A 16,091-nucleotide genomic window follows, 5' to 3' on the forward strand; every position below is an offset into this window, starting at 1 on the left:
ATCTGGCTCATGCTTGTAATCCTAGCTTCTCAGGAAGCTGAGATAGATCAAAGCCAGATTGGGTGGAAAAATCCACGAGACAGACTTTCAGCTGACAACAGAAACAAAAAGCTGGAAGTGGAGTTGAAATGATAGTGGGTGAGGCTTGAGTGAAAAAGCTATAGGACAGCACCTAAGTCCTGAGTGCAAGGCCTAGTGGAGTCACCCAAGTGAACAATTTCTTTCAGCTAGGCCCCCATTCTAGAGTCTCCAAAACCCTTGAAAATACCACCGCCATCTGGAGAGTAAGCATTCCTCACAGGAGCCTGTGGAGGACATATCTTATTCAAACCATCTCATTAGTGAAATAGGCACCATACGCAAATAAAGTTGTTTCTCTCAAAAAGAGTCTATGTACAGCTTAATCTGGGGGTAATGAAAACACATAAGATGCAAATGATTTTTGCTATAGAAATTGGAAAGAAGGGCCGGGAGTTTGGCCTACTGGTAGAGTGCTTGCCTAGCATGCACAAAGACATGGGTTTGATTCCTCAGTAACACATACATAGGAAAAACCCAGAAGGGTGCTTAGGCTCAAGTGGTAGAGCTCTAGCCTTGAGAAAGTCCAAGTACTCAAGCCCTGAGTTCAAAGCCAGGACTGGAAAAAAAAAAAAGAAATTGGAAAAAAGCTGAGATTCCTTCCTTAGTAGAAATCTTGAGGCTGTAGAGAGGTCTAGGGCTTAGGATAGTCCATATACTCAGAAAATACATTCAGAGACACGGCTGAGAAGGTCACAGAAATCCACAAACCTAGGTTAGGGTGAGAGAGTCAAGTCACAGAGGAGAGGACAGTGAGCACAGGCCCAGCACGCCCTCTGCAGCACAACCTCGCTGCACCACGGAGGGGAGTTTGCCCTCTGGTGGTAAGTGGAGGTCACTGCACCACAGATTGGTCTAGGGCTGTGAGCATTCACCCAGAGCGCCCTCTGGTGGCAAGTGGAGGTCACTGCACCACGGAGGGGAGATTTGTGAGCATTCACCCAGTTTGCCCTCTGGTGGTAAGTGGCGTCACTGCACCACGGATTGGTCTAGGGCTGTGAGCATTCACCCAGAGCACCCTCTGGTGGCAAGTGGAGCTCACTGCACAGCGAGAAGGCGGGGAAGGCAGTGCTCATTCACCCAGAGCGCCCTCTGGTGGGTGGTGGAGCTCATTGCACCATGGGGGAGGGGAAGGCAATGACCCTTCATGGAGAGCGCCCTTTGGTGACAAGCGGAGCACACTGCACCACGGGGGGGGGTGGTGGTGAAAGGTAGTGAGCATTCACCCAGAGCGCCTTCTGGTGGTAAGCGGAGGTCACTGCACCATGGATTGGTCTAGGGCTGTGAGCATTCACCCAGAGCGCCCTCTGCTGAGTAGTGGAATTCACTACTACACGGGGGGGCGGGGAGGTGGTGAGTATTCACCCAGAGCACCATCTGGTGGGTCGTGGAGCTCATTGCACCACCAGGGAAGGGTGAAGGCATTGACCCTTCACGTCGAGTGCCCTCTGGTGGCAAGCCGAGCTCACTGCACCACGGAGTGGTGAAAGGTGGTGAGCATTCACCCAGAGCGCCCTCTGGTGGCAAGCGGAGGTCACTGCATGACAGATTGGTCTAGGGTGATGAGCATTCACCCAGAGCGCCCTCTGGTGGGAAGCGGAGCTCACTGCACTACGGAGGGGAGGAGGGGGTGAGCATTCACCCAGAGCGCCCTCTGGTGGGAAGCAGAGCACACTGTACCTCGGATTTGTGTAGGGCAGTGATGATTCATCCTGAGCGCCCTCTGGTGGCAAGCGGAGCTCACTGCACTACGGAGGGGAGGAGGGTGGTGAGCATTCACCCAGAGCGCCTTCTGGTGGTAAGCGGAGGTCACTGCACCATGGATTGGTCTAGGGCTGTGAGCATTCACCAGAGCGCCCTTTGCTGGGTAGTGGAGCTCATTGCACCATGGGGGGGGCAGTGACCCTTCACGCAGAGCGCCCTCTGGTGGCAAGCGGAGCTCACAGGTCCATGGAGGGGTGAAAGGCAGTCATTCACCCAGAGCACCCTCCTTGGAAGCGGAGCTCATTGCACCATGGAGGGGAGGAGGGCGGGGAGGATTCACCCAGAGTGCCCTCTGGTGGCAAGTGGAGCTCACTGCACAACGGGAAGGCAGGGAAGGTGGTGAGCATTCACCCAGAGCGCCCTCTGCTCGGAAGTGGCGCTCACTGCACCACAGAGGGGTGTAGGGCGATGAGTATTCACCCAGAGCGGCCTCGGGTGGCAAGCGGAGATCACTACACCACGGAGGGTGGCAGGGTGTCGAGCATTCACCCCGAGCATCCTCTGGGGACAAGCACAGCTCACTGAATCATGGAGGAGAGTAGGGTGGTGAACGTTCACTCAGAGCGTGCTGTCGTGGCAAGCGGAGCTCATTGCACCATGGAGGTAAGGAGGGTGGTGAGCATTCAGCAGAGCGCCCTCTGGTGGGAAGCGGAGCTCACAGCTCTACGGAGGGGTCGAAGGTGGTGAGCATTCACGCAGAGCTCCCTCTGGTGGGAAGCCCAGTTCACTGCACCACGGAAGAGAGGAGGTTTGTGAGCATTCACCAGAGCACCCTCTGGTGGGTAGTGGAGCTCACTGGAACACGGGGGGAGGGTGGGGAGGCAGTGTGCATTCACCCAGAGTGTGCTGTCATGGCAAGCGGAGTTCACTGCATCATAGAGGGGAGGAGGGTGGTGAGCATTAACCCAATCCGCCCTCTGTTGGGAAGCAGAGTTCATTGCACCACAGGGTATGGGGGAAGGCGATGAGCATTCGCTCAGAGCGCCCTCTTGTGGAAATTTGAGCTCACTGCACCACGGAGGGTAGGAGGTGGGTGAGCATTCACCCAGAGCACCCTCTGGTGGGAAGTGGAGCTCACTACACCACAGAGGGGTGGAGGGTGGTGAGCAGGGGTCCAGTGCACCCTCTGGTGGGAAGTGGAGCTCACTACACCACAGAGGGGTGGAGGGTGGTGAGCAGGGGTCCAGTGCACCCTCTGGTGGGAAGTGGAGCTCACTACACCACAGAGGGGTGGAGGGTGGTGAGCAGGGGTCCAGTGCACCCTCTGGTGGGAAGTGGAGCTCACTACACTAGGGAGGGGAGGAGGGTGGGTGAGCAGGGGTGTAGTGTGCCCTCTGGTGGGAAGCAGAGCTCACTACACTAGGGAGGGGAGGAGGGTGGTGAGCAGGGGTGTAGTGTGCCCTCTGGTGGAAAGCAGAGCTCACTACACTAGGGAGGGGAGGAGGGTGGTGAGCAGGGGTGTAGTGTGCCCTCTGGTGGGAAGTGGACCTCACTACACTAGGGAGGGGAGGAGGGTGGTGAGCAGGGGTGTAGTGTGCCCTCTGGTGGAAAGCAGAGCTCACTACACTAGGGAGGGGAGGAGGGTGGTGAGCAGGGGTGTAGTGTGCCCTCTGGTGGAAAGCAGAGCTCACTACACCACAGAGGGGTGGAAGGTGGTGAGCAGGGGTCCAGCGCGCCCTCTGGTGGGAAGCGGAGGTCATTACACCACGGAAGGGAGGAGGGTGGTGAGCAGGGGTGTAGTGTGCCCTCTGGTGGGAAGTGGAGCTCACTACACTAGGGAGAGGAGGAGGGTGGTGAGCAGGGGTCCAGCGCGCCCTCTGGTGGGAAGACGAGCTCACTACACCACGGAGGGAGGAGGGTGGTGAGCAGGGGTCCAGCGCGCCCTCTGGTGGAAAGACGAGCTCACTACACTAGGGAGGGGAGGAGGGTGGTGAGCTGGGGTGTAGCGCGCCCTCTGGTGGGAAGTGGAGCTCACTACACTAGGGAGAGGAGGAGGGTGGTGAGCAGGGGTCCAGCGCGCCCTCTGGTGGGAAGTGGAGCTCACTACACTAGGGAGAGGAGGAGGGTGGTGAGCAGGGGTCCAGCGCGCCCTCTGGTGGGAAGCGGAGCTCACTACACCACAGAGGGGAGGAGGGTGGTGAGCAGGGGTCCAGCGCGCCCTCTGGTGGGAAGTGGAGCTCACTACACTAGGGAGAGGAGGAGGGTGGTGAGCAGGGGTCCAGCGCGCCCTCTGGTGGGAAGTGGAGCTCACTACACTAGGGAGAGGAGGAGGGTGGTGAGCAGGGGTCCAGCGCGCCCTCTGGTGGGAAGCGGAGCTCACTACACAACGGAGGGGAGGAGGGTGGTGAGCAGGGGTCCAGCGCGCCCTCTGGTGGGAAGTGGAGCTCACTACACTAGGGAGAGGAGGAGGGTGGTGAGCAGGGGTCCAGCGCGCCCTCTGGTGGGAAGCGGAGCTCACTACACCACAGAGGGGAGGAGGGTGGTGAGCAGGGGTCCAGCGCGCCCTCTGGTGGGAAGCAGAGCTCACTACACAACGGAGGGGAGGAGGGTGGTGAGCAGGGGTCCAGCGCGCCCTCTGGTGGGAAGCGGAGCTCACTACACAACGGAGGGGAGGAGGGTGGTGAGCAGGGGTCCAGCGCGCCCTCTGGTGGGAAGCGGAGCTCACTACACCACGGAGGGGTGGAGGGTGATGAGCAGGGGTCCAGCGTGCCCTCTGGTGGGAAGATGAGCTCACTACACTAGGGAGGGGTGGAGGGTGGTGAGCAGGGGTCCAGCGCGCCCTCTGGTGGGAAGATGAGCTCACTGCACCTTGGAGGGCGTCCTCTGCTGTTCACGTGGGAAATGTCAGTGTGGCATGTGAACACCATGTGTGGAACAGTGTGGTGGTCACACATCCATAGTTTTCCTTACATTAATTCTGTGTGTGTGTGTGTGCGCGCGCACACTGTTCATAGAGTTTGAATATAGGGATTGGGTGCTGTTCCTCAGCTTGTTCACTTAAGATGGTGCTGCAGTACTTGAGCCTCAGCCCCTCTTCTGGCTTCATATTGTCTAAATGTGTGTATCTATGGGTGTGTGCTTTGTCTCTCTGTGTTTTCCAACATGCATATCGTTCTTTAAGCTCTTCTAACTCTGTTGGATTGAGGGAAGGAAGAAGACAGGAAGAGAGGGAGAGTGCAAACTCGTCTTCTCTCCCTTTTTCACTCGTGTTTGCAGTTTATGAGGGAGCATGAAATAAAATAATAAACAAATACACTAATCTTGGATGGAAGCTGTGAGACAGCGCTTGTTGTCTCTGAACACGTGGCTGCTGTGTCTCCCTGTTTTAAATTTTTGAAGGAAACATTGTTTGAGGCAGAAGATGGAATGTTTTCATTTAAATTCATCTTTTACCAACTGGATTCTGTAAAGGTTTATTTTCCCAGTCCTAACTGAAAACTGGAAATATCATCAATTCAGCCTGTTTTTTCTTGACTTGCTTTGCTCTCTTGTCTACTTTCCTCCGTGTTCTCCACTCACCCCCCCACACCCCACCCTAACATACTGATAATCCGGGATGCACGAGAGAGGCCATGCAAGGCCCTAAGTGACTGTCCCTAGTAAGTGTCTGTGGAAGGTCTGGGCCTGCCTGTCCCATTGGCTCTCCAGTTCCAGTGTCAGCAAAGTGTTCCCAAACGCTCGTGGGCTGCCGCACAGTCAGGGGTTGATCTCAGGTCTTCTGCTAGGCAGGCAGGTTGGCAGGCAGGCAGTGAAGCGGGAACCTCCTCGGGGGAAGAACCAGGCTGGGAGGGGAGGCCGTGGCCGGGGCTCGTCTTCCTCTGCCAGTACTGAGCCTCCAGGCCGTCTGGAGGGGCTGTGGGGTTTCAGACACTGGACAAACATTTCTCCCCACCAGGTGCTCACAACCTGGGTCTCCTTGCTTCCCTGGGTAGAAGTAAGCAGCGGCACTCGGCCTCAGGATCTGGAGCCCTCCAGGGACCCTCCACGCCCACCCCTGGGCAAGCAACCTATTCCTCCCCACCACCCCAGAACGGACAGCGGATCCCCCCATGCCCAACCCAGAGCAGGGACTCCAAGCCCTGTCCATGGCCACCAAAGCAGACCACCCCCGGAAACTGTCCTGGTTCACAGGCTGCTGCTCTGTTCTCCCCGCCAATCCAGGTGGGAAGGGGAAGAGGCAGAGCTGAGTGGAGAGCAGCCAGACGCAGTGGGAAGCACAGCCAGAGAAAAAGGCGGGCTGGAGCCGGAGTGGGGCTGAGGCTTGAGAAGGGCAGGGCTTGTGGGGGGCTGAGCGCCAGGGGGTGGGGCCAGGAAGAGGAAGGGAGGTGCGTGGTCTAGGGCGGGGCTTGGAGGGAGAGCTCCAGGGTAGTGGTGCCAGGGCATGGAAGTCATGGTCTGGGGGCGGGGCTTGCAGGGTCAGAGCCCCAGAGCGGTGGGGCAGAGCGAGGACGTGAGGGGTCGGGGGCGGGGCGAGGACGCTGAACTGGTTTGGGGCGGTTCTGCCTGGGACCAGTCGGCCCATGAGAGGCTCCAGTGTGGCCACCTCGCATTCCCCAGAGAGAGTGGCGTTTGTTCTGGGGCCTACAGAGCTGGGCGGGGCACTTTCAGCCTGAGGCTGTTGTCTGTTCACCCGTCCTGTAAGGTGCCGGCAGCGTTTCTTCGTGGGGAAGCGCCTGAAGGAGGCTGCCTCTACCCAAACACAGCCTGTGTGTGTGAGGAAGGCCATGTTAGGCCTAAGTCAGGCCTCTGGAGCCAGCTCCCAGTCAGAGGTGCGCTTTTTAGCCCAGGCAGGCCTGGGGCCTGGGTGTGTGGTGGCTGTGAAAGTGTGTGAAGTGGGGACTGCTGCTTCATTTTTCCTCTTCCTGAAGGGGCTTTGGCCAAGTTAGGCCTAAGCCAGGCCTCCGGAGCCAGCTCCCAGTCCGAGGTGAGCTTTCAGTGTAGGCCGGGGCCTGGTCAAGAGTGGATAGGAGCGGCAGCCCACCCGCTGCTGCCTCCTCTTTTATTTTCCTCCCTCTAGGCCCGGGGACGGTGCCGCCATGGAAGGGAGTGGTCAGTGCAGATGGGGCCTAGGCTGCTGCCCCTCCACCTTGAGGATGTGAGGGGTCAGGGGTGGGGCTTGCGGGGGTCAGCCTGAGAGGGGTGGGGCGGTTCTGCCTGTGAGAGGCTCCAGTGCATCCGCCTTCCTCTAAGAGAGCGGCATTTGTTCGGGGGCCTACAGAGCTGACCTGAGGCCGGGCGTCTGTTGCCTGTTAGCCCGTCCTGGAAGGTGCTGGCAGCATTTCTTCATGGGGAAGCGCCTGAAGGAGGCTGTCTCTACCCAGACGCCGCGTGTGTGTGAGGAAGGCCATGTTAGGCCTAAGCCAGGCCTCCGGAGCCAGCTCCAGTCAGCAGTGAGCTTTCAGTGTAGGCTGGGGCCTGGTCGAGAGTGGATAGGTGCGGCAGCCCGCCCACCGCTGCCTCCTCTTTTATTTTCCTTGTCCAGGCCCGAGGACGGTGCCACCACGGGAGGGATTGGTCAGTGCAGATGGGGCCTGGGCTGCTGCCCCTCCTCCTCAAGGACGTGAAGGGTCGGGGGCGGGGCTTGCGGGGTCAGAGCCTGAGGGGGTGGGGCGGAGTGAGGACGTGAGGGGTCAGGGGTCAGGGGCGGGGCGAGGACGCTGAACTGGTTTGGGGCGGTTCTGTCTGGGACCAGTCGGCCCATGAAAGGCTCCAGTGTGGCCGCCTTCCCCAGAGAGAGTGGCGTTTGTTCTGGGGCCTACAGAGCTGGGCGGGGCACTCTCAGCCTGAGGCTGTTGTCTGTTCACCCGTCCTGTAAGGTGCCGGCAGCGTTTCTTTGTGGGGAAGCGGCTGAAGGAGGCTGTCTCTACCCAGACGCAGCCTGTGTGTGTGAGGAAGGCCATGTTAGGCCTAAGCCAGGCCTCCAGAGCCAGCTCCCAGTCAGAGGTGCGCTTTTTAGCGCAGGCAGGCCTGGGGCCTGGGTGTGTGGTGGCTGTGAAAGTGTGTGAAGTGGGGACTGCTGCTTCATTTTTCCTCTTCCTGAAGGGGCTTTGGCCAAGTTAGGCCTAGGCCAGGCCTCCGGAGCCAGCTCCCAGTCAGCGGTGAGCTTTCAGTGTAGGCCGGGGCCTGGTCAAGAGTGGACAGGAGCGGCAACCCGCCCGCTGCTGCCTCCTCTTTTGTTTTATTTTCCTCCCTCCAGGCCCGGGGACGGTGCCGCCATGGGAGGGAGTGGTCAGTGCAGATGGGGCCTAGGCTGCTGCCCCTCCACCTTGAGGACGTGAGGTGTCAGGGGCAGGGCTTGCATGGTCAGAGCCTGAGAGGGGTGGGTGGAGCGAGGACGCTGAACTGGTTTGGGGTGGTTCTGCCTGTGAGAGGCTCCAGTGCGTCCGCCTTCCTCTGAGAGAGCGGCATTTGTTCGGCGGCCTACAGAGCTGTCCTGAGGCCGGGCGTCTGTTGCCTGTTAGCCCGTCCTGGAAGGTGCCGGCAGCGTTTCTTCATGGGGAAGCGGCTGAAGGAGGCTGTCTCTACCCAGACGCAGCCTGTGTGTGTGAGGAAGGTCATGTTAGTCCTAAGCCAGGCCTCCGGAGCCAGCTCCCAGTCAGAGGTGCGCTTTTTAGCGCAGGCAGGCCTGGGGCCTGGGTGTGTGGTGGCTGTGAAGTTGTGTGAGGTGGGGCCTGCTGCTTTGTTTTTCCTCTTCCTGAAGGGGCTTCAGCCATGTTAGGCCTAAGCCAGGCCTCCGGAGCCAGCTCCCAGTCAGCGGTGAGCTTTCAGTGTAGGCAGGTCCAAGGCCTGGTCAAGAGTGGAGAGGCGTGGCCAGCCGCCCGCTGCTGCCTCCTCTTTTATTTTGTTTTACTTTTTTCATTCCAGGTCCGAGGACAGCGCTGCCATGGCAGGAAGTGGTCAGTGCAGACTGGACCTGGGATGCTGCCCCTCCACCGCCTGACTTCCCAGCTCTGTCTGCTCTGGTAATGCTCCCCCACCCCCACTTCCTGCCTCTGTCTGCTCTGGTAATCCTCCCCCACCCCCACTTCCTGCCTCTGTCTGCCCATGTAATGCTCCCCCACTTCCGGTCTCTGTCTGCTCCCATAATGCTCCCTCACCCCCACTTCCGGTCTCTGCCCCCTGTAATGCTCCCCACCCCCACTTCCTGTCTGTATGCTCCCATAATGCTTCTCCACACCCACTTCCGGTCTCTGCCCCCCCTAATGTTCCCTCACCCCACTTCTGCTCTCTGTCCACTCCCATAATGCTCTCTCACCTCCACTTCTGGTCTCTGCTCCCATAATGCTCCCCCACCCTCACTTCCAGTCTCTGTCCTCTCCCATAATGCTCCCCCACCCTCACTTCTGGTCTGTGTCTGCTCCCATAATGCTCCCTCACCCCCACTTCCGGTCTCTGCCTCCTGTAATGCTCCCCACCCCTACTTCCGGTCTGTCTGCTCCCATAATGCTCCCTCACCCCCACTTCCGGTCTCTGCCTCCTGTAATGCTCCCCACCCCCACTTCCGGTCTGTCTGCTCCCATAATGCTTCCCCACACCCACTTCCGGTTTCTGCCCCCCCCTAATGTTCCCTCACCCCACTTCCGCTCTCTGTCCACTCCCATAATGCTCCCCCACCCCCACTTCCGGTCTCTGTCTGCTCCCATAATGCTTCCCCCACCCCCACTTCCGGTCTCTGTCCGCTCCCATAATGCTCCCCCACCCCCACTTCCGGTCTTTGTCTGCTCCCATAATGCTTCCCCCACCCCCACTTCCGGTCTCTGTCCGCTCCCATAATGCTCCCCCTCCCTCACTTCCGCTCTGTGTCCACTCGTGAAATGCTCTCCCCCTCACTTCTGGCCTCTGTCCACCCGGTAAAGGTCCCCGGCTCCTGTCCCTCCCCATCTTCTGTCCCCCCTTGTCTCCTGTCCCCCCTTGTCTCTTGTCCCCTCCCCATCTCTTGTCCCCTCCCCATCTCCTGTCCCTCCCCATCTCCTGTCCCCTCCTGTTCCCCCCTGCCCCTCTCAGAGCCTGAGGACTGATGGTTGGGAACATCACTCATTCTCCAGTGTGGACGTTGTTGGGGACATCATTCATTTATCCTCCAGTATGGAGGGCTCCTTCACATTTTATTGGGCATATCAGGATTTTGTCTATATTTTGGAGCATGCCTCCCCAGCCAGACAAGCACCTTGATGCTGAGCCATGTCCCCTGTTGGTCTCAGGAAGCCATCATTGCCTCAAGCCTGGCCTGGGATCTGTCTCATGAGGAACTTGGTGGGGTAGTAGAAGGTGGGAGCAGAAAGTGTGGTCTACATGGCTTTTTCTTTTTTTCCTTCTGTCAGCTCTACCCTAGATCCTGCTCAGCAGAAGAGAGGCCTCAGGATGCTGAGCCTCTGTTCTTCAGAGACTCCTTTCACTTTAGGTGCTGTGATGAGATAAGATGAAGAATCCAGAACTTTTGAATCAAACATAAGTGTAGGATCTGGGTGTACACTGAAATGTAGGATGTAGGATCTTGCTCCCAGCCCACATCTTGCATAGGGCATGGGGGTTAGGGTGTGAGGGGATTTGTGGAAAGCATTGTTTTTTTTTTGCCAGGTCTTGGTGGTCTGTAATCCTAGCTGCTAAAGAGTCCAAGATCTGAGGTTTGCAGTTCACCCCTAGCCCTGGAAGGAAAGTTCTTCAGGGTCTTTGTCTCCAATAATGGGTAAAAAAACTCTAAAGTGGAGCTCAAGTAGTAGGACGCTAGCCTTGAAAAAACATGTCAGGAAGAACACCTAGGTCCTAAGTTCAAGCCCCAGGACCAGCACAGAATGATTTTTGTTTTTATTGTATAGGTCCAATACACATTTTATTAGACACACAAAGATATTTTAATTTCTGTTTGGTGAATTCCTGGGATATTGTGTTCCAGGGTCTCTCACAAGCTGGGCAAGCACCTCAGCCTTTGATTTTCACAATTTCCAGCCTTTGCTGTATGTTGTGTTCCCTTGACTATAGACACTTTGAGAAGAAAATGCACAGAGTCAGGGTAAAATGTGGAGAGACTGGAAGCTTGGGATTGTGAATACAGGTTTAGTGGGTATGGCCCAACGTAGAATGGCCTGGATGGACTTCATTTGAACTTGTTCCGGTGAACTCATGCCTTGCCCAGGCCTCTGGCCTGTCTCCAAGTGTCATCATGTTTTCATCTATACTTTGATCCTCTTGGTGCCTGGAGAAGGGGGTGAGGGCATGTGTGAGGAAGGGTAGTGTCTCCCTCCCTGCTTGGTGAGTTGGTGCTTGTCAGGACAACTTTGATGACCCTAGGCCCCTACTTAGGTCTCTGAATCGTCATCATGATTTCACTTCTGCTTTTGGTCATGTCCTTCTCAGTGCCTGTGGGTTGGGGCTGAGGGAATGCAGGATGTTTCATTTTTACTTATATAGGTCATATACACATTTTGTTCAACATATCAATGCATTTAAATTTCTTTTGGTGAATTTAAATTTTATTCTGTTTCATGGCCTCCTACCACCTAGGCAAGCACCTCAACACTGAGCCTCACCCCTTTCTGTCTAGTAACTCAATCAGTTCCTTTAGACTGGTGTTATATGTCAGTTTTGTAGTAGGAGTTTCTGTGTGACTGTTTCCATTTTGTCTTCCTCTGTCAGTATACAGGATCCCACTGATCTGTGGAGCAGTTCTAGCATCTTCACCGTTCGTTGTGTGTTGATTTCTTCTGACCGTAAGTACTTCGGGGGCAAAACTTGCTGAGTATCAGGAAAAAATGTGTAGTCCAGACACTGGGAATTGTGTGTCAAGAATTTGATTTTGTGGTCTAATGTTGAAGTGGCCTGACTGACACATCCTACCCCTAACCTGCTTTTATAGACTCATGCAAAATTTAGGTCTCCAACCTCGTGTCTTAAGTCTGTACTAGGTTTTTTATCCATGCTTCCAGTCATATTCATACCAAAGCCTGGTGAATGGAATGAAGACACGTGTGAGGAAGGGCAGTCTATACTTCCCTGCTTGTTAAGTTGGTACCTGTCAGAACACCTTTTGCCACAGCAGGCTTATCCTAAGTCTGTATCCTCAGCTCTGAGTCTTCACTGAGCTTTTAGCAATGTCCTGAATAGGGCATGGGGGTTAGAGAGAGAGGGCATGTGTGTTTATGTTGTCATTATATACACCTTAAATACACTTTTATTAGGCATTCCAAGGTATTTCAATTTGCATGGGTGAATTCCAGTGGTATTATGTTCACAGCTCTCCATAGGCTAGGTCAGCAGCTCCACACGATGCCCTCCATTTTATGCCTCAGAAGTGGGGTTTTGTCAAGTTTCTAATAATAATCTTTGGAGAGAAGCAGAAGGCATATCGTAGTACTTTTCCTTCTCTGTCAGACCTTCCAGGTTTTATGTATCCTTAACCAGGCTCCTGGATGCCTAGCCTTTGTGGTGCATTGCCTTCCTCTGCCTGTGTGCACTCTGAGGAGAAAATGTTCCCAGTGTCAGAAGACCAACTGGAGAGGGGCCAGGAGCCTGGCCTAATGGTAGAGTGCTTGCCTAGTATACACAAAGGTCTGGGTTCAATTCTTTGGTACCACACTCAGGAAAAAGTTAGTCTTTGGTACCACAGACAGAAAAAGCCAGAAGTGGTGCTGTGGCTCAAGTGGTAGAGCACTTGCCTTGACAAAGCCCAAGGACAGTGCTTGGGCTCTGAGTTTAAGCCTGAGGACTGGCCCCCAAAAAAGGAAGTGGAGGAAAAGAGAAAGAAGAAAGGAAGAAAGAAGGAAGAGGGAAGAAAAGAAAGGTAAAAGGAAGGAAGAAGGAAGAAGAAAAAAGAATGGATGAAAGAAGGAAGAGGAAGCAGAGGAGGGAGGAGTAGGAGTAGGAAGAAGGAGGGTGGAGGAAGAAGAGGAAGAAGTAGAAAGGAAGAGGAGTAGAAGGAGCAAGAGGAAGAGAGGAAGAGGAGGAGGAGGAGGAGAAGGAGAAGAGTAGGAAGAGAAGAGGAGGAGGAGGAGGCTACGGCGGCAGAGATGATGACAATGATAGTGACAACGATGACCACATTGGAGCGTCTTCAAGTTTTCAATGGTGAGCGTAGAATCTGGGTAGACAGCCCAGTACCTGCTTTGGTGGACTGAGGTCCAACTTAGGCCTCCAGTGTCTTTGCTTTTGGTACATAGAGAAAAGGGGGTGAAAGCATTTATGAGGAAGGGAGGCCTACCCTTTCCTGCTTGGTAAATTGTGAACTGTCAGACTGTAGTCCCCAACCCAGCTCTCTGTCCTCAAATCCATACCTTCACTGTTGCCTAACACATTTACCAACTCTTGACCTACTCTGTTCATACACCTGCCACGTGTACATGTGTGAGGATGAGGGTGTGGGATAGAGTGCTATGTTTCTCTGTAATATTGGACAAAAGAAGACCACCTACCTCCAAGGATGCAGTACAGTGCGCTGTCAGTTACATTGGGGTTGGGATGTAGGTTAAAGAGTTAAGGTTGTTAGTTGTCTGGGTTGGTGGTAGGGGTTAGAGTTGTTAAGGTTACTATCGTTAGGGTTGGTATGGTTTGTTAGGTTGCAGAATAGACTTGTTGATGTTCATGGTACAGAATAGACTTGTTGGTGTTCATGGTGTGGTCTGGATTTGTTTAGGGGATCCATAACCTTAACATGTATCATAAGCCACCCACCAATCCTAGGCCTTATCCTAAAGTATTTACTAACTCAAATCAGTAGCATAAGTGTGTTCCTAACACATTTCAGCAACCCCAAGCCATCCCTCAAAGCTAGGGGAGGAGCAGTAGGCTTAAGGAATAGTGTTTTTAGTGTCAGTGGTGATGTTACATGGTTAGGGTTGTTAGGGCTACCGTGTTTAGGGTTGGTATGATTGAGGTTAGGGTTCAGGTGTAGGGTTGTTGATGTGAAGGGTAGAGTTAAGGTTGGGTGCTATTGAGGTTACTCAGCATGGGAGTTAGAGTGAATTTTGTAGTCATGGTTCAGAAACAGATTCGAGTAAGGAGTGGGTTTTCTGTTATCCTTACATAGCAGGTTAGTAAGTCAGGGTTAGTGTTAGGTATTACAGAACGATAGGGAATTATGTTTATTGAATGGGTTAATGTTATGGATCTGATAGTTGTTGAAAAGATTAGCATTTGGATTGTGGAACAGGTCAGGTTTAGGGTTGTGGCAGAGTGTAGGGAATGTGGTAGACAAAATGTGAGGTTGGGGATGTAGTGGAGGAAAATGCTCTCATAAGGGTTCAGGAAAGGTTGAAGGTCAGGGAGCGTGTGAGGAAGAACTTTATGGGATGGGTTAAGATTTTGCATATGTTATGCAGCGGTCTTTAAAGTGTATTAGGGAATAGGTGAGGAGCAGCTAACTTGTTAGGAAAGGGGTTATGTAGGTTCTGGGAGTGGGTTAGGATTGTACAAAGTGTGAGTTATGCAGTGACATACGGATTGGGGGTAGAAGATGGTCTAGGGTGAGGCATAAGATTGGTGGTGCATTAGGTAATTTGTTAGGGTATGAGTTTGGGTTAGGGCACATGTTAGGATGTGAGTATGGCAGAGTTAGGGTGTATATTGGGGTACATGTTAGGGAGCATGTTAAGATAATGTTTGGTGTAAGGTTCCTGTTAGGGTTAGGGTTTAGAGTACGAGTTAGGGTAAGTGTTGGGGTAGGTTTTGGGTACATGCTAGGGTGTATGTAAGGGCACCTATACGATTAAGAGTGTGTGTTCGGGTACTTGATTCTGTATTTCATGTTTAGGGTATATGTTACAGTTATGGTATATGTCAGGGAATGTTAGGATTAAGGTTCCTGTTAGGGATAGGACACATGTTAGAGTATATATTAGTGTACACTTGGGGTACATGTTAGGGTGGCTGTAAGGGTGTTTTTGAGTACTGCTAGGGTACTTGTACTTGTTAGGCAGGGTGGTACATGTTAATGTATAAAGTACATTTAAAGTACATTTTAATGTTAGGGTACATTGTGAGGTACGTGATAAGGTATGGGTTAGGGTACATGTCAAGGTGTGAGTATAAGCAAGAGTCAAGATGCACGATGGAGTGTATGTTAGGGAACATGTTAGGATACATATTAGGGTTAGGGCAAGTTCTAGGATATGTGTTACATTATGCCTTTGGGGTACATGTTAGGTGCATATATAGTTTAGAATATGAGTAGTTAAGGTACACATTAGGATAGGTATTAAGTTTAAGGTACATGTCAAGGATATATGTTAGTGTATTGGTTACATTTAGTACGTGTTTTTATGGTATTGGTTAGTGTTGTGGTTTTGGTTAATATTAGGGCATGCTTGGGTATGTGTTGGGTTGCATTTGGGTACATGTAGGGTGCAGGTAAGGGTACCTAGTTGTAGAATTCATGCTAAAAATCTAGGATGTGGTTAAGGTATGCATTCGGTTCAGGACATATGTTAGTATATTGGTTACATTTAGTATGTGTTGTTATGGTATTGGTTAGTGTTATGGTTTTGGTTAATATTATTCATGCTTGGGTATGTGTTGGGTTACATTTGGGTACATGTAGGGTGCAGGTAAGGGTACCTAGTCTTAGAGTTCATGCTAAAAAACTATGTAGGATGTGGTTAAGCTATGCATTAGGTTTAAGACATATGTTAGAATATTGGTTGGGGTTCGTGTTAGAGCATGTGTTAGAGTACATCGGGGGTACCTGTTAGGTTGCATTTAAGGGTACCTGTATGTGTTAGGTTACTTATTACTGTATGTGTTACTGGTTAGGGTACATATTGGATACATGTTGAGGTCAGGGTATGTGTAAGGATATTAGGGGTTGGATTAGGGTTAGGATATCAGGGTTTGTGTTAAGGCATGAGATAGGGTATATGTAAAGGTAATTATGGCTTACACTACATTAGGGTCCTCATGACCATATCTGTCAGTGTTTATAGAGTATGGGTTAGGATATGTGTTAGAATATGTGTCAGGGTATGTGATGGGGTCCATGTTAGGGTATGTGTTAGAGTTAGGGTCATTGATAAGGGATCATTGAAGGTTATGGTCTTTGTTAGGGTTAGGGCACATGTTAGGCTATGTGTTATAGTACATTGGGATACCTGTTAGGGTTCATGTAAGGGAACTTGTGTGAATAGAGTACTCATAAGGCTATGTTAGAGTGTGTGTTACTGCATGTTAGGATTAAGGAACAGGTTAGGGTATGCTGGAAGTACATGTTAGGATGTATGTATGGGTACTTGTATTTATTGGGGTACATGTTAGGATACTTGTTA

The 16,091-nt window shown here is 53.1% G+C and overlaps 1 protein-coding gene across 1 annotated transcript in view; it reads left to right on the forward strand.

Annotated features, from left to right (window-relative positions):
• The first annotated feature begins 5,891 nt into the window (after positions 1-5,891).
• LOC150050728 (potassium voltage-gated channel subfamily KQT member 2-like) overlaps positions 5,892-16,091 on the forward strand; it is a 49,188-nt gene continuing 38,988 nt past the window's right edge. Inside the window, exons 1-2 of the mRNA XM_090352741.1 lie at positions 5,892-6,003; positions 6,860-6,891. Of these exons, the coding sequence (XP_090208867.1) occupies positions 5,892-6,003; positions 6,860-6,891 (144 nt within the window). The remainder of the gene's footprint in view (positions 6,004-6,859; positions 6,892-16,091) is intronic.

The sequence above is a fragment of the Megascapheus bottae genome, chromosome 18, assembly GCF_031878675.1.
Source record: "Megascapheus bottae isolate mThoBot1 chromosome 18, mThoBot2.hap1, whole genome shotgun sequence".
NCBI classification, from domain to species: domain Eukaryota; kingdom Metazoa; phylum Chordata; class Mammalia; order Rodentia; family Geomyidae; genus Megascapheus; species Megascapheus bottae.